This window comes from Phascolarctos cinereus, unplaced genomic scaffold (assembly GCF_003287225.1).
Source record: "Phascolarctos cinereus isolate Bilbo 61053 unplaced genomic scaffold, phaCin_HiC Scaffold_5;HRSCAF=322, whole genome shotgun sequence".
Classification (NCBI taxonomy): Eukaryota; Metazoa; Chordata; class Mammalia; order Diprotodontia; family Phascolarctidae; genus Phascolarctos; species Phascolarctos cinereus.
Genome location: NW_027555958.1, coordinates 345,196,489 through 345,217,644, shown reverse-complemented (window position 1 = coordinate 345,217,644; position 21,156 = coordinate 345,196,489). Strand labels below are relative to the sequence as shown.

General features: G+C 37.4%; 1 protein-coding gene across 3 annotated transcripts in view; it reads right to left on the bottom strand.

Moving 5' to 3' along the window:
• KMO (kynurenine 3-monooxygenase) overlaps positions 1-21,156 on the bottom strand; it is a 62,476-nt gene that overhangs the window by 28,708 nt on the left and 12,612 nt on the right. For all 3 annotated transcript variants that reach the window (XM_020982056.2, XM_020982054.2, XM_020982055.2), the window contains exons 2-7: positions 14,477-14,546; positions 14,101-14,198; positions 11,843-11,932; positions 6,325-6,373; positions 5,551-5,638; positions 798-963 (exon numbers count right to left, since the gene is read on the bottom strand). In XM_020982056.2, the coding sequence (XP_020837715.1) occupies positions 798-963; positions 5,551-5,638; positions 6,325-6,373; positions 11,843-11,932; positions 14,101-14,198; positions 14,477-14,546 (561 nt within the window). The remainder of the gene's footprint in view (positions 1-797; positions 964-5,550; positions 5,639-6,324; positions 6,374-11,842; positions 11,933-14,100; positions 14,199-14,476; positions 14,547-21,156) is intronic.

The following is a 21,156-nucleotide window of genomic DNA, read 5'->3' as shown; positions in this document are numbered from 1 at the left end:
ACACAAACATAGCAGGACACAATTTTCCAAACTTGTTCAAAATGCATGGATAATTTGTTCTGGCTCTGGATGTAACTATCTAAGGTTGTTGGCTGATATATAGTAGTATCATCCCTTCACAGCATAGTACAAATATCAATAGATCTGGTCAAAGGACTTGGATTTAAATATCAGCCATAAGATTTTGGGCAACTTATTTTATTTTGGGAAACCAGTTTCCTTCTCTGAAAAGTGAGGACATTGGATTAGATAAACTCCAAAGTCCCATCTAGTTTTAAGTCTACAGTCCTGTGATCTAACAAATGTCTGACTGGATGACAGTTAAGAGATCATGTTTCCAGTAAAATACAAATTTTTATCAATGCTATTTGCTAGTTCTGACTTAGGAACCAATATTCCAGTTGTGTCTGTTGACAAGGCATTTCATTATAACTTCCTGGTTTCATTTGCTTATGACAACATAAAAGTCCTTGCCCTGTATGCTAAAAATATTTCCATTTATACTGTTGTAATCATTTTGTATATTGTTTTCCTTGTAAGGAAAAATATTTCCTTAAGCCAAAAGTGAGAAGAGAAGAGAAGCATCCTTGTACTAAACCCAAACTCGCTACTGACTTTTTAAAATATTTTTAATATTTAAACTAGCCAGGACTTTGACTTGGCATTCTTTCATGGAGCAGTGGCCATGCTTTCTTAAAGTAATACATACCACTCTACAATACTTCTTTTATAAAAGGTAACTAAAAAAAGATAGAGAAGAAATGTTAATGAGGGAAAAAAATTGGAGATTTCCTTACCTCTCCATTCTTAGGTGGAATAGTCAGTTCCATGTATCCATGAGGAATATACTGTTGACTGTAGTTGAAGCGAGCCCGCTTCATGAACTGTGTTCTGACTGTTGAATAGGCTCCATCACACCCTACAATAAGGTCACAAGTAACTTCTACAGGCACCTGATTAGATCTGTAAAATCAAGTAAAGAGTTAATCTGTAGGCATAATGGTAACAATAGAGATGTACACCACTTCAGTGTAACTGGGATTTGCCTTGTGGATTTAGCAGTAGCACTCAGTAGACCTTTGTGTATGAGCTATGGATTTTCATCTCTTTGGATTTTGTATTATCTTTAGATAAAATAAAGAGAAGAATACTTTCCCTGACTTACTTCAAAGATTGCAAAGCAGCTAGGTGGCACAGTACATAAGAGTGTTGGACTTGGAGTAAAGAAGATGAGGTCAAATCCTGCCTCAGATACTAGCTGTGTGACCCTGGGTATGTCACTTCTCTTTGCCTCAGTTTCTTCAACTCTAAAATTGGGATAATAATAGCATTTCCTGTTGTGAGGATCAAATGAGATCGTATATTACTATATAAAATACTTTGCAAACCTTATAGCACTACATAAATGCTAGCTCTTATTGTTGCTGTTTTCATCATTGCTAAGAGTGACCCACGCTAATGCATTGTTGATAGAGTTACAAATTAGAATAACTATTTTGGAAAGCCACTGGAATTTGGAATTATGCTAAGAAGGTGAGTAAATGCCAATACCCTTTGTCCAAGAGACTCCACTGCTAGGCATATACCCCAGTGAGGTCAAAGATTAATGAAATGGCCCTATATACACCCAAATATTGATGGCAGCACTTTTGTAGTGGCAAAGAAGTGGGAACAAAGTATACACCTACTGGGAAATCAGTAAACAAGTTATGGTACATGAATATAAGGAAACATTCTTATCCTTTAAGAAATGTTGGATATGGTGAACAGGGAGAAATATGAGAGAACGTGCGAAACAATACAAAGTGAAATAAGCAGAACAAGGAAAACAATATACAAAATGACTACAACAACGTAAATGGAAAGAACTGCCACCATAAAACGAATGAAACTGAACAATGTGAAATTAGAATGGCTAACTCTGCCCCAAAGAAAAGACATGAGAAGGCACCTCCTTTCCTTCTTTGTAGAGTAGGGGGAGGGGGTAGATAATCAGTGTGGAACTTTGCATATAATGCCATTGGTCAGTTTTGCTGAGCAGTTTTTTTTCTTTTTCATTCTTTGTTGTAAGAGATAGCTCACTGGAAGGTGAGGGGGAAGAATATATGGGGAATGTAAGGGATGTAAAAACAAATGATATCAATTTTTTTTTTTGGTGAGGCAATCGAGGTTAAGTGACTTTCCTAGGGTCACACAGCTAGGAACTGTCAAGTGTCTGAGGTCAGATTTGAAACCAGGTCCTCCTAACTCCCGGGAAGGTACTCTATTCACTGCACCACCTAGCCACCCCTATCAATAATTTTTTTTAACTTAAAAAAGTAACCTATAATATTGTTCATTGGAAAGACTTATGTATCTGGAGTGAGGGGATCTGAGTTCAAATATGATCTCTGCTATTTTCTTCCTGACCTTGAGCTCACGTTAACTTGTAGGAATCAGTGTTCTCATCTGTAAAATGAAAGGTCTGGACTAAGTGAGGATTAAGGTTTCTTCTAGCTTTAAATATATGTAATCCAATGATCATCCTCATATTGAACAAACACTGACTGATTGCCCACTACGTGCAAGATGCTGTGTTGGGCTTCAGGGGTTAAGAAGATGGAAGAATCAACAAGGCCTAGGATGGTTGGAGGTTTCATGGATGAGACGGGACTTGAGCTGGGCCTTTAAGATGTGGTAGAACTTAAGATAAAGGAAAATAATAGGGACAGCAATCAAGATAGCAGAAAAAAAGACTTGGAAGAAGGAATGTGTATAGTCAAGGAACAATGATCAGATCAATGTGACAAAAGCATATTGGTCATTTAGCAAAGTTGTAGTAAATGAAGTTGGTATTTGGTACTGGCTAAGAAATAGAGTGGTGGATCAGTGGAATAGGTTAGGTGCACAAGACGCAGCAGTAAATCACTATAGTAATCTACTGTCTGATAAATACAAATACTCCAGCTTCTGGGATAAGAAGTACTATGTGACAAAAACTTTTGGGAAGACCAGAAAATAGTATGGCAGAAACTAGGCACAGATCAATATCTCACACCATATACCAAGATAAGGTCAAAATGAGTGCATGATTTAGACATAAAGGGTGATATTACAAGCAAATTAGGAGAGCAAGGAATAGTTTACCTGTCAGATCTATAGAGAAGGGAAGATTTTATGACCAACCAAGAGATAGAGAACATTATGAAATGTAAAATGGATAATTTTGATTACATTAAATTAAAAAGGTTTTGCACAAAGTCAATGCAATTAAGGTTAGAAGTAAAATGGAAAGCTGGGAAACAATTTTTATAGCCAGTGTTTCTGATAAAGGCCTCATTTCTTAAATATATAGAAAACTGAGTCAAATTTTTAAGACTACAAGTCATTCCCCAAATGATAAATGGTCAAAGGATATTAACAGGCAGTTTTCAGATGAAGAAATCAAAGCTATCTATAGTTAATAGAAAAAAAAATGCTCTAAGTCACTATTGATTAGAGAAATGCAAATAAAAACAACTCTGAGGTACCACCTCACACCTATCAGATTGGCTAATATTACAGAAAAGGAAAATGATAAATGTTGGAGAAGATGTAGGAAAATTGGAACACTAATGCATTGTTGGTAGAGTTGTGAACTGATCCAGCCATTCTGGAGAGCAAATTGGAACTATGCCCAAAGGGCTATAAAACTGTGCATACCCTCTGACCCAGCAATACCATTACTAGGTCTGTATCTCAAAGAGATCATAAAAAGGGAAAAGGACCCACACGTACAAAATACTTATAGCAGCTCTTTTTGTAGTGGCAAAGAACAGGAAACTGAGGGGATGCCCAGCAATTGAGGAATGGCTGAACAAGTGGTTGTATACAAATATAATAGAATACTATTGTGCTATAAGAAATGATGAGTATGTGGCTTTCGGAAAAACCTGGAAAGACTTACATGAACTGATGCTGAGTGAAGTGAGAAAAACCAGGAGAATATTGTACACAGTAACAGCCACATTGTGCAATGATCAGCTGATAGACTTAGCTCTTCTCAGCAATACAATGATCCAAGACAATTCCAAAAGACTCATGACAGAAAATGCTATCCACACCCAAAGAAAGAACTATGGGGTCTCAATGCAGATCAAAGTATACCATTTTCACTTTTTTGTTGTTTTTTAATTTTTTCTTTCTTGTGGTTTTTCCCGTTTGTTCTGATTCTTCTTTCATAACATGACTAATGTAGAAATATGTTTAACATGATTGCTTGCTGTCTTGGGGAGGGGAGGGAGAAAAATCTGGAACTCTAAATCTTATAAAAATGAATGTTGAAAACTTTCTTTACATGTAATTGGAAAAAATAAAATACTATCAAGTGCAAAAAAAAAGGAAATAAGGTTGGTGAGGTAGATAAGGGCTAGATCATGGAGGGCTTTAAATGTTAAGCTACAGGCTTTGGACTTTATCCTACGTGTAGTGGACAGCCACCTGATCAAGATGCAGGTGTTGATACTATTTGTACAAAATGGTATCTAAGAAGATGAATCTGGCAAATAAAGAAGGACAGGTTGGAAAAGGGAGAACCTGGAGACAGGGAGAATAGTTAAGAGACTTAACTTTATTGTTCAGGTGTCAGGTGATAAGGACATGCACTAGGATAATGGCAGTGGAAATGAAAAGGAAGGGACAGAAAGGAGAAATATAAAGAAGAAAGACTGGGTAGTATTTGTTAAGAGACTAGAGATGAAGAAAGAGGACAGACTGCACTTAAAGGAAAAGATGAGGAGGAAATGGAACCGTGAAGGAAAGATACAGAGTAGCTCAAGAAGTAGGAAGAAAACAGAACAGTATATAGTAAAGAGAGTGTTGGGCATAGAGAAAGGACAACCTGAGCTCGGATCCAGCCTCTGACACTTACCAGAAATTCTTGGCTATTCACTTAACTTCATCGAGCTCCAGTTTCCTCATTGTAAAATACGGACAGTAACAATTGTGACACATACTTAATAAGCTTGTTTTGTTGTCAAGATTAAATGAGGTTATGTGTGTAAAGCACTTCAGAAACCTTAAAGTGCTACACAAATGGCAGCTATTGTTGTTGTTAACAGAGTACAAAAATTCTAGAGCAGAGGAAGACAGCATTTTAAGAAAAACTGGGTGATCACTTAGTGTCAAACGCTACGGAGAGGTCAAGGAGGATGAAGACAAAGAAAAAGAGCACTGGATTTGTCCAGTCTCCTCATGTATTATCCCCAGCAGCTATTTTTAAAAGTTAGTTCCTATCCCAGAGGATCTCAAATGCAACCTAAATTAATTAGATAATTGAGACTGTGTAAACATGATGTTGAACATTAAGGCAGGGACTGAAAATTTCACCTGATTCAAAGGTACATTTGAAGGCTTCTATGATTCCTTCAAGCTCTAAAATTTTACCTCTTAAAAAAGGAAACACATTTTCAATGAACATTTCCCAAGACAATTTTCTAAGCTTTTTAAAAATTATTAATCCAAGGATAATTCTCCACCTGCCAATCCTTCCTCTCTAGTCCTTTATGAGAACTGGTCTCTGTGATTAATTACCCAAGGATAGTGATCATGCCATCTTCAGGGTTACAATTCAACAACTTGTGGCCAAAGTGCACCTTAGCAGTGGGGTATTTCTCAACAGCTGGAGAACAAACAGAAAAACAACAAGTGGAGATGTAATTTAAATTCTCTTTTATACCAAATTTAAGAAAAGGTGAGGTTTTCATTTATTGTTTAATCAGGTACAATGACTTATTGACAACATTCAAATTAATTGGTTTAATATCATTTCTATTTGACATCATTTCCCAGTATCATTCTGGTATTAAAACTTTAAGTATAAACTTGTCTTCTTTCTGGAAATAATCCATATTAAAATTTTTTTAAATCCAATCCTATTTTGCTTAAATCTCATATACCCGAATGAAGGGCACACTGGGAAATTAAGAATCAGCTAGCTCATGTTACAGTATATCAGTTGTGTAATAATACCTCAACTACTCACATCTTATTTGTCCTTGTATCTGTTTCGAATAGCTCTATTGCCAGGAGTGCTTTAAATTCAAGGTAATATAACTTGATATTTTAGATTGTCTCTGTATCAGGTAATCAGCATATAGTAGAAAATCAACCAGTCAGTCACTGAGCATTTATTAAGTGCTGACTATGTACCAGGCACTGTGCAAAGTAGTATGGATACAAAGAATCAGGCAACCAGACAAACTCCAATTAGAATGTTAAGTTTGCTGCATCAGTTCCAAGCATCATGGTAACACAATGATGCAAAAAGGTGAATAAGATTTAGTTAAATAAAGATATTAGACTTACCAGTCAATAGGTCCTTATTTAGATGTTCTCTACTTATAGAAAGAATATACTGGAAAAAAAGGAAATTGAAAACATTGTTTAGGAGTAATGTAAAAATATACTTCTGAACTATGGGACAATTTTTCTACTAGATAAGCAGTTCAATAATCAATAAGCATGGCATTTCTTTTTAAAATATTCAATCTAAATTTATTATTTTTATTATTTATTATTTTTATTAAGATTTGTGATTGGAAAAATCAAGCCCTTTTCTTTTAGAATTTAGCAGGGTTTTCACAAAAATAGGGGATATGATCCAGTCATGAAGTGTTTTTTCACTTAGTGCTTAGTGCATTTCCTTGCACAAAGTAGATTCACTCAATAGATGTTTGCTGCACTGAACTAAATCAAATCATTCTATTAGCTATTTTGGAAACCTCTCGAACTCCTACACACTCCTACACAATTCTATATAGGGACTAGGTTCTAGACCTGTGATTTCACTGGCATAGGGAACTCCTGGGTAAGGAAACTCCCTCTACTTATTCTAAATATAGTATTATTATTCAGCTTTGGAACTCCTCTGTCATTGCTTCCACATCCAGCAACAAAGACCCCAATTAGTCATATTATTCTTTTAGACTCATATTCTGGTTATTTATTTTTATATCACAGAATTAGAGAATCTCAGAGCTAGAATGAATCTTAGACATTATCTTAATCTAACTACCTCACTTTATAAAACATTGAACCCTGGAGAGATATATGGCTTTCTTAAAGATTCGAATCCATGTCTCCTAATGCCCCTTTCCCTCCCCATCCTTACTCGTTTGAAAATAGTTAGCTAAGAGCTAGGACCCCAAAAGAGTCAGAATTTTCATGTGAGAGGCATATAAGGCACCCCTCATGGGAATAAGCATATATCTGGTTGGGGACTGAAGTGGGGGAGGGATCCAGGATACTTGGGGAGCAACATGAGAGCACTGGGCATCTTAAGTAATGATAAAGGGCACAGAAGATGGGAAGACATGAAAGACAAACTTTACACAGGTCACAGTTATTTGTAGAGCCTAACACACTAGTGATTGCTCTGGACTGGGAGGTGAGAATCAGAAATGTCAACAAAACTGATTCACCCTAAGTACATAAAATGCCAAATTAAGAGGAATATTGACACCTTTTAAGAGATAACCATATAGTTAATTAGTGAGTCCATGATGTATCATAAAGTGAAAATCTGAATTAACAACTTAGTTTGCAAATAGCTTGATCCTGCTGGGAATAAAAAAAGAAATTTCTTTTCATATTGCTAAAATTCATAAAAATCAAGGCCATTTTTATTATCCTGCTCTGTACCCCTGGTGTCTGACATGCTGATTGTTATATATTACCTATTATATTGTTATATGCCATGCAACAGAACCCAGAAATGTTATTTTAGTATATCAGGAAGCATTTCAATGAATAGGAAGAATTTAAATATTCATTCTTGTTCAGAGAGCATGTAGATGATTTTTACATCCAGTTGGGTACTTTGTCACATCCATAAAATCATAGGTTTATCAGGAATTCCAACAAATCATCTTGACCCCCCCCCCAACTTTCATATACAACTATAACTAAAAGAGAAAGTTGGTTCATTCTTTTCTTAACCAAAATTAGCCAAAGGTAAAATAAAATTCTTCAAGTCTCATTTCCCTAATGCTAATCTAATACAATGGTGATACTGCAAATAATAAGTAACAAGAGTAATAACAAATTAGCTTGAAGATTTTTTTTAAAATTCGCTATGAGAAACAATATCTACAGGTGATTTATGGAATCACTTCAGGAGACAGGTTTAACTCTTGCTTTCAAGTTATTTATATTGGAACAGTTTCTAATATGGTACCAGATTCAGAAAGGAACAATGGGGAAAATGGCAAGATTCCAAGCAATTCTAGACTGAATAATGGAATGAAATTAATTAGACAATACTGCCCAGATCCCCCAACGTTTTCTTATAAATGCTTTCAGCTTCAGTGGTTAGGGCTTCACAAAAAAAAAAAAAAAGCAAAACAAAAAACCCACCTATATTGAGGGGCAGGACTTTTTTTTAAATCTGAAACCCACTTTCTGCACTGCCCCTAACTCTGCCCTGCAACTCACCCCTTACACTCTCCACATACACCTACATACATTCTTTAAATACTTTCTCACCTGTTTGAAAGTTTCAGTATGAAATATATACTTTCCTCTCCTCTCTCCCTAGCTAAATCCTATCTATTTTTCAAGACCCAGGATCTCTCGGTATTAAAGGACCTTAGGTTTAGAGCTGGAAGGGACTTTTGAGGTTATCTGGTCTAAGGCCCTTTGTGGAGCCTTGCCCGACAGTTTCAGCTTTCTTCTTTTCTAAACTTTGGCAATCTTCACTGGTATTTCCTAGTTGAAAGTTTTATTATATATGGTCCTGTTTTCAAATTGTTTCACATGAGGAAATCATATCACTCCACAGGATGTGATGATACGTTCCCTGAGAGCAAAGATAGTATCTTATACTTCAAATGCACTTAGCCCAGTAGTGTGAAGACAGTAAGTGCCAAAACAACGGTTGATTGATTATAACATAATATTATCTGAAACCTAGATAGTTGATCTTCCTCTCTCTTCTTCCACTCCCTACTTCCTATTTTTGTGAAGGTATCAATATGATGCCAAAATGAACATTCAGTTCTGTAGAAGGAAAAAAAAAACCACAATTGAATAACAGGGAATTCAGGCAAAAAAAAAAAGCTAGCATGCTAAATATACAAATTTTGTATATTTCTATGAGTTTCATTATCATATGTACCTATAGATCTTGCTTCCTTGAGGGTACCACTACTGACTAAAAATAAGGAAAAATTAGATAACTAACTCTGTCTAACAAAAATCAGAACCAGAGGAAAAAGCAGGATTGCCCAATTTTTGCTGTTGTCCTTAGGGAAAAAAGAAAAAAACTTTTCTATGTGAAAATTAAGAGGGTTGGGGTTTCTAGTTTGCTGAAAGACATTCTGCAAACCTGGTTTCCCAAGGAAGCAAATTCAGAAAGTGTAATTAGATAAGGAAACCCTTCTTTTGAGCTCAATATGCTACTGTAGGAAAGTTAACAAGTAAGAAAAGAAAACCACATGAAAGCTAAGCAAAAAGGAGGAATAGAAATCTGATTTTGGTTTTTAAAAACTACATAGTACCCATCTGGATGCTATTTTCTCTTTTAGAAACTGTTGTAGGTAAGAGGGAAATGGTTCTACTCCATTTCTCAAAGTTGAAATGCAAATCAATTCTAGCCAAGTTATTTTTGAAGGAACATGAAAAAAAAAATCAGTCCACTAGAAATGCTTTTGCTCTTCAGCATTGAATGAATAGATGGGTATTTATTATCTTTTCTACTTTTCTCTATATGGCACACATTTATGTCAATGAAGGATTCACAGAAGCTGAGATAAAGCCTACAGGATGGCACAGAATTATTCAGGTTTCTTTTTTCTAATTTTCTATCCATCAAAGAGGAACCATGCTTTAAAAGACAGTACTGACTTCCCCTTGCCCTAGAAGAGAAACCTCCTGAGAGGTGAGATGTAAAGATATGTGCAAGCAAAGAAATCAACTTGAACACTTTCTACTTGAGTTTTTTTCTTTTTTGAGAGTATGGAGTAGGCATGAAGTTAGATAGGGTGATGAATGCTTTGGTAACCACTGGAGCTCATCCACTGCCACTATCATTGTTATTAACTACCCAATACAACCTGAAGAGCAGCCTGAGACCAGAGCACAGCCATCTCTGGATATCATTGTCAAGTTCAATCATTGTCGAACTTGCTTTCCATTTAGAAGGACTGATACCAGAGAGTAATTTACCAGTGATTGTTCTTCTTCCCCTCTCCTACAGTGTCTAGGAGAGCTTATATTAAATCCAAAGCTTACCTGTTCTTTAAAGCCTGGTTAAATTTCTGTTCAATTAGTATTGAAAGCAAGCATAAGATAAAGGAGTCATCAGCCATAATGATTTCTGATTTGGATGTTTCATCAGTGGGCCTGGGATGTATGGAAGAGAACCAGTGAGAGACGAAGAAGAAGAAGAAGAAGAAGAAGAAGAAGAAGAAGAAGAAGAAGGAGAAGGAGAAGGAGAAGGAGAAGGAGAAGGAGAAGGAGAAGGAGAAGGAGAAGGAGAAGGAGAAGGAGAAGGAGAAGGAGAAGGAGAAGGAGAAGGAGAAGGAGAAGGAGAAGGAGAAGGAGAAGAAGAAGAAGAAGAAGAAGAAGAAGAAGAAGAAGAAGACCAACAACAACAACAACAACAACAACAACAACAACAACAAGAAATACATTTTCTGTTGGAGATTGCAGGGATCTTCTCACCTGAGGCTCAAAGAAATGCCCCCACCCCCTCCTAAGAATGCAGCTGAGGATGCCAAATAGAAAGTCACCCCACCTGTAGTGGAGAAGGGTAATGGTTACAAACAATTGGTGATGCCCACATTCAAAAAGGGAGAATTGCAGAGAGAGAGGGAGTGAGAATCTTAGTCCAGAAAAATCTTTTTACCTTATACAAATAACACTTAATAAAGATATGAATGCATATACCTATATGCATATATGTAAATCTATATCATACATGGCAGATAAATAAATATAACAGATTTTTAAACAGCATAACAGAAACTATATGATAAAATAAGTGATGTCTCTTTCAAAATAATTGCTTTGAATTTATTACAAAGATGTTGCCATTACCCAAACCACTTTTTAACTTCTCTTTTAGAACTGATTATCTTAAAAGACTGTAGCACATCATCCTGAGAAGTAGAAATCTTTTTCTCTTTTTGAGTGGATTTGATCTTTGGAAATTGCTAAAAATCATTCAGAATGAAATTTAAGGAATAAAGTGGGTAATTAAGCAGGGCAATGCCATTTGAAGTACAAAAAAAGGAGGCGTGGCTATAATATAATAAGATTGTGTGTGTGTGTGTGTGTGTGTGTAAAGAGAGACAAAGACAGAAACAGAGAGACAAACTTATAGCAATTTCAAAAATATTTTGTACAATAACAATATTTTTGGAATAAACATATATCCTACCTCAGTGAATACTTTGAAGAACAGCACTTATTGAAATCATGTCTCTGACACTAGCCATATTTTCCTGGGTAAGTTATTCAATCTTTCTGAGCCTCAGCCTTTTCATCTTTAAAGTGTGTATAATAATAGGTCTGTAGTATTTACTTCATAAGCTTGTTGTAAGCATCAAATGAGATGAAATATAAATATATACATATGCATGTATATATAAACCTTGCAATATAAAAATTTGCATATGCATATGTATATATATATTTATATACCCACGATTATCACTATAATAATAATAATAATAATTATTATTATTATTATTGTGCTATGGTGTTTCAGATAAATGTCATATTTTGGGTAATACCAAGGTAAGAAAGATAAAAACCAAAGTTAGTAAGTTCTAGATTTTAGACATAACTATAATGCAAGGAGGTATCTCAAGGGAAAATTTACCTGATTTTTTGTCCCATAAGGAATTGCAGACTTTTTTCCTGAAAGAGAATGAATCATCCTTGCTCTCATAGGAATGCCCTGGGATACAACCTATAAAATCAGAAATGACTAATTTATCTTTCAAATCATAAAATGTATCAAATAGATTTCAAATCACAGTTTTTAAATCTCTTTTATAAAACTAATATAAAGGATTGACTGATTTATAGCCAGTAGTAGTACCTCATTTAAAGAATGGCTGAGAATCCTGGTTCTCCTGAAGGAACTTGTATAAAAAGCATGAGCTCTTTCAGAACCAGGAAGGGATTGTGAGGGTCTGGTAGCAAAGAGAAAGGAGTGAGGAAATTAAGAAGAGAGACAGAAAGAACAGGAAATATGGGATAACCAGTGAAAGGAGGAAAAGGAAGCAGAACTGGGACAAAACAAGGGAGAGATTGAGGAAAGCCACTGGCCCCACTGGCAGTGAGGAACAGAAGACTTGAGCTGAGGCTACCAGTCAGATGTATCTTCTCACAGATCAAGGGAAGTTCCAAGAAAAGGCCTGCTCTTTTCCTCAACTTCCCTTCCTAGTGCCTGTCTATTACCATACCCTGATGCTTCTTTACGCAATCATTTCTGGTAACCTGAATTTTGCCTCAATCACAAAAAAGCCAGGAATTGACTAGAGATAAATAAACATGTAAATTAAGTCAGAGAGAGTCAAAGGCCTTAATGTTATTTTTCTAACTAGGGGTTCAGAGTGATTGTGATCGTGGTTGTAGGGAACTATGCGAGCTTGAGGCACATATTGCCTCTAGCAATAAAATTACCTTATTTCAGTAATAGGATCTTATAATAGTAGGAGAGTTAGTAAAAGCTGAAATCATCAAGTTCCACTACTTGGAGATATTTTAGAGGAGATTTCTGTTCAGGTACAAGTTGGAGTAAACGGCTTGTGAGATCTCTTCTACCTTTGAGATTGTGTTACTCTACGGTTCTATCTTTGCATTACTGGAAGGTAGTTGGCATTGCCTCACACTAATAACTCACTGTGCCATAGAAGTGTTTTGAAAGACTAGGTCAATGAAGGTGAACTCGGATAAGTCCTAAAAAGCTAGAGAGGCTTCTAAACATGGGTACAACCAGGCACTGTATGTTTTACTACCAATCAACTTTGAAGAAGCCCATCACCAAAAAACTGTTCATTCACTCACTGATCACTGATCAAATGTTGACTATTTTTAAGGCACAGTGGTAGGTGCTAAGTGCTAGGGATACAAAGATAAAATTAAAGATACTTTCTGCCTGCAAGAAACTCACCTTCTACTGGGGTATACAACATGTACCCAGATAAGTACAAGATAATTTGAAGTAGGAAAGAGCACGAACAACTAGGGGAATTAGAAAAAGCTTGTCATTGGAGGTGGCACCTCGGCTGAGCCTGCAGGAAGTTAGAGATCCATGAGGCAGAGATGAGAAGGCAGAGTACTCCATGGATGGGGGACAACTTAGACAAAGGCATAGACATAGGAAGGAGACCAGTTTTGTTGGAATCCAGAGTGCAGAAAATGGAGTAATGTCAAATGTAGTTGTTCAAGTAGGCTGGAGTCAGATGAATTCTTTTTGCAACAGCTACTCATGAAGACTGCATATTGAGGCTGTGGGCTCCCTCAGAAAAAAATATCAACCTGCATCAATCAGATCACAGGTCTTTAAGGCACTGAAGCAAGAAGCACTTGGCATGTAAGGGTAAAATACAGTTTTTTAAGCCATTATGAAGATAGGATCCAGTGATATTTAAAGATAACTAATTGTTATATTCTACTTTTTACTTACTCCAAGGACCCACAATAGGTTCTCTGTTCACCAATATAGATGACCGCTATGGGACTTAGATGACATATATCAAGAATTACAGCTGAAAAATTACAGCTGGTGCTGAGCCAGTTTAGCTAGGCTTCTCCTTGGACAATAGACATAATGTTCATCATTGGCCCTATACTCAAAGCCTTTCCAGCTTTTCCCCAAGATATAACACATGTAAAGCATTTTGCAGTCCTCAAAGTGCTATATGGCAGTAGTTAATTATTATTATTATCATTAATAACTAATAATGATAATTAGTCAGCAGAAGCCAGCAAATCTTATACCCTGTTGACATAGGGTGGGTATAAGAATTGATCTAGGGTCACCTTCACTCTATGAGGAGGCGACAGAGGAGGACTTTAGTAAATGATTATTCTCTGCAAGCCCTAAGGAAACAGCAGAAGACAACCAACCTGCTCTTCTAGTCCAACGGCTTTAAGAGCCTGACGTCCTCTATGAGAAAGGGCCAAATTAATACTTCTTCCACGAGCAAATTTTGCAACTCGAATATCTATGGCATGGGAAACAAATTTCATGTTATGTAAACGTAGTTGGTGGCAGACGATACATCACATAGCAAACTAAAAATGTTACTGAAGAAGCTTGCAAATGTAAAGCCAAATCCTTGAAATCAATAATATCTCTAAATAAGACATTAATTGTACATTTTGGACAGAGTTTTGGAATTTAAAAGCCTACTAATAGTTCTTTTTTTCTTTTCATTCAGGAAGTTTAGAAAAATAGGCAGGGCCAAGAATCAAAACCACAGAGTCATGATTTTTTGCGTACCTTCTCTGGCTTCATAGACGTCAACTTGGAAACCTCTCTTTGCAAGGAAGCAAGCATTTAATGCACCCACCTAAAAGTAAAGAGACATTTTTTTTCATATTTCTATAGGCTTTTGACACGAAAAGAATTTTAAGTCATCAAAATTAAATATCTCACACAATTGGCTTTTAAAACCCTGTACAATCTGGCCCTTCCTTCCTTTCCAATTATCTCACACTTTACCCCCCTTCAAATAACGTACAAACTACCCGCACTGGGAAGTCTCTCATTTCTTGCATAAGACACTCTACTGCCTGACTTGGTGCCTCCTCCTTGGCTGTCTCCTGTGTATGAGATGTTCTCCCTCCTCACCTCTTCTGGCTTTCTTCCAGACTTAGCCCAAACCCACTTGCTGAGGGAGGCCTTTTCCAGACTCCTCTACTGTTAGTGTTCAGAGATCACCTTCCACGATGTATCACAGCTGTTCACATGTCCTCTCCCCCCATTAGAAAGGGAGCTTTTTGAGGGCCAGCACTCTGTTTTTCCCTTTCTCTGTATCCCCAGTACTTAGCACAGTGTCTGGTACATAGCAAGCACCTGATAAATGCTTGTTGGCTGGCTGTCTGATCCATTTTGCCAATTTTGTGGCCTGTATCTATCACTGAATTTACCTTACTCGTTATTCATGAAACACAGTAACCCACATGCAGATCAGAGTTTCAGTGCTACCTTCTCAGAGCCCTCTCACAAGAATTAACCCTCTATTGGCAACCTCATTTTAACAAAAGTCCTTTGGCAGAGTTTTCTGATTTAATGTGACATTTGTAATTCAATACTGCCAATATATAGCACGAGCCCCCTCAGATCCTTTTGGGAGTTTAAAAATATCCATGAGACACAGAAAAATGATCATCTGACAATTATTTATTTTCATATGTGGGGCAAGGTGCTAGGCCCTGCAAGGTATACAAAGGCATACTCTTTTTCCTAAAACTTCTGGCTATACACTACGGACTTTGCCAGATCCAGTTTCTATATGTAGTGTTTTAAGCCAGTAGTGTCAAAATCAAATAGAAATGGGGCCCTCCCTTCTTCCCCTTCCCCTTCTCTAAGACAGTAAGCAATCTGATATAGGTTATACATGTGCCATCATTTAAGACATTTCCATATTAGTTATTTTGTGCAAGAAGACTAAAAAAAAAAGAAACAAAGAAACAAAGTGAAAAGTAGCATGCTTCAGTCTGTATTCAGACAACAAAGTTGCCTCTGGAGGCAGATAGCATGTTTCATCATTAATCCCTTGGGATTATCTTGGATAATTATATTGCTAAGAATAGCTAAGTCATTCACAGTTCTTCATCGCACAATATTGCTGTTACTATGTACAGTGTCTCCTGGTCCTGCTCACTTCACTCTGTATCAGTTTATGTAAGTCTTTCCAGATTTTTCTGAAATCATCCTGCTCACATTTTTCAGAGCATAATAATATTCCACTACAATCATATGCCACAACTTGTCCAGCCATTCCCCAGTTGATAGGTATCCCCTAAATTTGCAATTCCTAGCCACTACAAAAAGAGCTGCTATAAATATTTTTGTACAAATAAGTTCTTTTCCCTTTTTAAAAAAAATCTCTTTGGGGGACAGACCTAGGAGTGGTATTGCTGGATCAAAGCATATGTAGTTTAGCCCTTTGGGAATAGTTCCAAATTGCTCTCCAGAATAGTTGAATCACTTCACAACTCCACCAACAGTGCATTAATGTCCTAATTTTCCCACATCCCCTCCAACATTTATCATTTTCCTTTTTTTTTGTCATATTACCTAACCTGATATGAGGCAGTACCTCAGAGTTGTTTTAATTTGTATTTCTCTAATCAATAGCCATTTAAAGCATTTTTTTATATGACTAGAGATAGCTTTTAAAAATCCTTTTTAAGCTTTTCCAGGAATTCTTTTTGGGCCTGAGACCAATTTACATTTTCCTTTGAGGCTTCACATGTAGCCACTTTGACACTGTTGTCCTCTCCTAAGTTTGTGCCTTGATCTCCCCTGTCACCAACCTTCTATAGTCAAGTTCTTTTTTTTTTTTTCATTCATTGTGACTTTGTGCTTTCACGTGAGAGTTGGGCTGTGCTCCTGTACTGTCCCAGGTTTCTTGGGGTCTTGCTGCTGGCTTTCACTAGGCCTCAGGACCTAGCTGTTAACTTGCACTAATCTCAGAGAGAGATTACCTGCTGGTTTATACTGGGGTAGGGGAAGAAAGCAGAGTCTTTTTTGGCTTGCCCTGGGGATAGGGTCTTGCTGCTAGCCTGCCCTAGGGATGGAGTCTAGCTGCTGACTTGCTATGGAGGTGAGGCCTCTTTGCTGGCCATCCCCTAGAGTGGGATCTTGCTGCTGGCTGGTAGAGGGGGCAGAGTTTCAATGCTGGCTGGCTCTGGGTGTGACACCTTGCTACTGGTCAGCAATGGGGATGGGGCCTTGTTGGTGGTCTGCACTGAGGGTGGGACCTTGATGTGCTGCTGGTCTGGGACTGCTGGCTTTAGTGGAGGAGGCCTCTTGCTTATGGATTTCCCCGGGGCTCAGAGCCCCACTGCAGGCCCTTTGATGTGCAGCCTGCTGCTGTTGATTCTTTACCAGGCTTCCCCCCCTCCCCCCCCCAGAGACAAATCTTTCCTGCTGTGCTGGCAAGTTGCTTCCACCTGCTCCTAAATTGGTTCTGAGGAGTTTTTCAAGGTTGTTTGGAGAGGGATTTGGGAGGGCTCCTCCAGGGAGTTCCTTCCTCTCTCTGCCATCTTGGCACCAGAAGGCATCCCAATTATATTAATGATTCATGCTGCCCTTGAGAGTGCTACTAGCCCACCTTGTGTTTAACATCTCTGATTTAAGCTGTGATTGTACCATAATATCTGTATGATATAGTGCAATGAGCACAGGAAATAAGACCTAGAGCCTGGAGCTCCCATGCTTACTCACTGTGTAACCCTGGGTGACTCATTGCTCCTGTTTGGGCCTCAGTTTACTCTTCTGTTAAATGGGGATAATAATGCCTGTGCTAACTGCTAACCCACAAGGTTGTTGTGAACAAAGAATTTTATAAATGCTAAAGTATTACAGAAATATATTATTATTGTTAGTTTAGTTGACACAATAGAGGTGTTGCAGAAAAACTGGTTGTAATTTTAACTTTCTTAAAGAAACTAATTTTAAATAAATGAACAAATATTTTAAAGGAATGATATGGTGAATACTTTTGCAAAGCAAACAATTATCCACTAATTTTGGGTTTTGTTATCTTTAATTTTCATATGTAAGTACTTCTCTAGACATAACCACATCACTTATGAGCTTCTTATATAAACCAAAGCTTAGCTGAATGTATGTGGTCTCCCTCTTGCCCCATTCTGAGGCTACTTTGCCTACCATCACCAAGCTATATTAGATCATATTTACACAATGCTTTAATATTTACAAATATTTTCTTCATAACAACTCTGTGAGGTAGAGAAGGGAATGATTATCTTCCTTTTAACCTCCCTGTAAGTGAGGAATGAGCCTCAGGGAAGTCAGGGTTAGAATTGAAATTAAAATTTTCTAACATCAAGTCCAATGTCTGTTCTGGGTTTTTATTCAGTTGCTTAATACTGTCTTTCTGTGTAATAAGCAAACATCACTTGGTGCTTTGTCTGTGGAATTTATCTGATTCAAAGAACCTCTTGCTCCACCAGTGGGGATTATGCCTTCACAGAAATAAGGAAGATTGGAAGAGGTCAGGGTTTGTCCAGTGGTGGAGGGGGAAAGAGAATGAGTTCAGTTTCAAAGATTTCGAGATGCCTAGGACAATCAGTTTGAAATGTCCAACAGGTGATGAGGGACTGAAGCTCAGAGGAAAGAGTAGGGCTAATATAGATCCAGAAGTTACCTGCATAAAGACAATAGCAAATGAGAGCTGATAAGAGCGTAGGGCAATGGAAGAACTTACAGGGGCGATCATTAAACCACTATCATGACATTTGAGGAACACTGGAGAGTAAGAGATATGACGAAAGAAGGAAGGCAAACATTTTCAAAAAGAGGGATTTTACAACTCTGTGAGATAAGTCGTGTAAACATTGCTATCTACATATTATAGATGAGAAATGTGAGCCTTAGTTAAATGACTTGATAAGATTCATTTCATGTCCTCCCTGATTCAAGGTCCAGTATTCTTTCCACTAGGTAGCTACGTGGTACAGGGAATTGAGTGCTAGGTCTGAAGGTAGCAAGTTCTGGGTTCACATCTGGCCTCAGACACTCATGAACTATGGGACCCTGAGCAAGTCACTTAACCTCTGTCTGCCTCAATTTCCTCAACTGTGAACTGGATATAATAATAGCACCTACCTCCTAGGGTTGTTGTGAGGATCAAATGAGATAATACTTGTAAAGCTCTTAGCACAGTGTCTGGCACATAGTAGGTGCTTAATACATGCACATTTCCCTCCTTCCATTAAACCACACTGCTTCTCTGTAGGTTCCTTAGGAACAATTTATGCCAGGTTAACTCGTTTTCCTTTTTAAGAGGTAACTGGCCTTCAAGATAAGGAAATTCTGTAGAAAGGATATAAAATTATAGAATCACATAATTTGAGAGTTGGAAGGAACATCATTGTCAATCTAGTTCAACAAATATTTGAAAAGAATCACCACTTGATCATCCTTCTTCTGCTTGGAGACGTCCAAGGACAGGGAAATTCCCACATCTTTAAGGCAGCCTGTCCATTTCTGTATTGCTCAAATTGTTCAAAAAATTTTTTTTCTGACAAAACAACATAAATTTGTCCACGTGCAGTTTCCGCCCTTTGCTCCTGTTTCTGAACCCTGGGGTCAAACAAGTCTTATCCTGGCCTCAAATACTTCAAAAAACGGTATTGTGCTCCCTGTGAAGTCGTTTGTTCTTCTGGTTAAATATTTCTAGTTCCTTCAACTGCTCCTCATATGACACTGAGTTGTGGTCACTATTTCATCATCCTGCTTATGTGTCTCTGGACACTCTCCAGGCTAGTGATGTCCTTCTCAGGACAACCTTTATTTTACCCCACAAAAAACACAAAAACACAAATAACTCACAGAAACTAATATGCAAAATCAAAATCATAGAATGGGGAGGTGGAACAGGTCTCATGAGGTAGCCATGGAGTCCAACCCATACATAACATAAATCCTTGATTTTAAAAAAGAATTTGACTAAACCAGATTGCTTCAGATCATAGATTTTTACCTTTTTGGCCTTAGAGGTCAACTTGCACACAAGATGGAGAAATGTGCATAAAATGAAAACATAGCTCATTAAATCATAGGATTTAAAGTTGTAAGAAACTTTAAAACTCACCCAGTCCAATACTTCTATTCTACAGATGAGGCCCAGAGATGTTAAGTTTTTTGTTCAAGAACAAAAATCAATAACAGCCTGGATTCAAAGCATTTGTAATAGATTAAATGACCACACCTAAAGACTAATGGATTGATGTTGGCCTGGAAAGAGGTCTTCAAAGGTTTGCACAAGGCTCTGCCCTTGACTGGATTCTGTTCAATAGTTTCATCAATGACATACAAATATATGCTATTGTTACTAATTTATAGACGGAAAAGATGGCTAATGGGTTTGCTGACAGGATTAGTATTTCACAAATATATCAAAAGGCTAGAATGATTAAACTAATAAGAGGAAATGAAGTGGTATAACTAAAAAGTCTTGCACTTGGATTAAAAACTTGCATAAGAATAGGATGGAGAGTAATTCATGCAAAAAGGATGGAGGTATTTAGAGGATTTCAATCCAATAAATTCAGTAAATATTTATTAAGTGCATAGCACGTACAAAGCAGAGTCTGAGAGTCTATGTGACACATTAGATATAGAGCTGATCCTGGAGTCAAGATGACCCAGGGGGAAATCCCGCCTCTGATAAACACAGGCCATGGGGCTCTGGACAAGTCATTTAAGCCCTTAATGCACTAGGCAACTCTCTGACTATTAATTATCAATAGTAACTGAAGGCATTGATAGATGAAGGGATTCCCCTCACCAGGAGTTACCTCCACTGATAACAGGTCAAGGAATAGTTTTTCCGAAAAACATACTAAATCCTAAGGCAGTAAGGGGAGGATGTGATGGAGGTGGCCAGGTAGGGATACGGTCACGTACACAAATGAGTACAGTTATCCCTTCCACATCGCAACTTTCAATATATCATGGGTCAGTTTAAGAAATAAAATGGGAATTTTTGGGAATTTTGCTAAAGGGAGATGACACACAAAGTCCAACAGACAACACAGAGCCTACAACCAAATACTTAACCTAAATTTTACAATAAGGTACTGTAAACACCCCATAAAAGAAAAAGAAGTCAGACTTTTCTGATACAAAGGGAGGGCCAAAAAATTTATGCATATTTTCTATATCAAGGGGCTGCCATGCCCTAGACCCCACGATGTGGAAGGGATAACTATATTATATAAGGAAATGATTTGAGGAGGAAAAGAACATTAATAACATGGGGGGTAGGTAGAAGAGGGGTATAAAAGAAGAGGTTTCACATATGAGGTATCCCCTTAAATAAGCCCTGAAAGAAGACAGGGATTCTGAGAGTCAGACATTAGGAAATAGTGCATTCCAAGACAACAGATTTACCTTTGTGAATGCATGGAGGCAGGAAATGT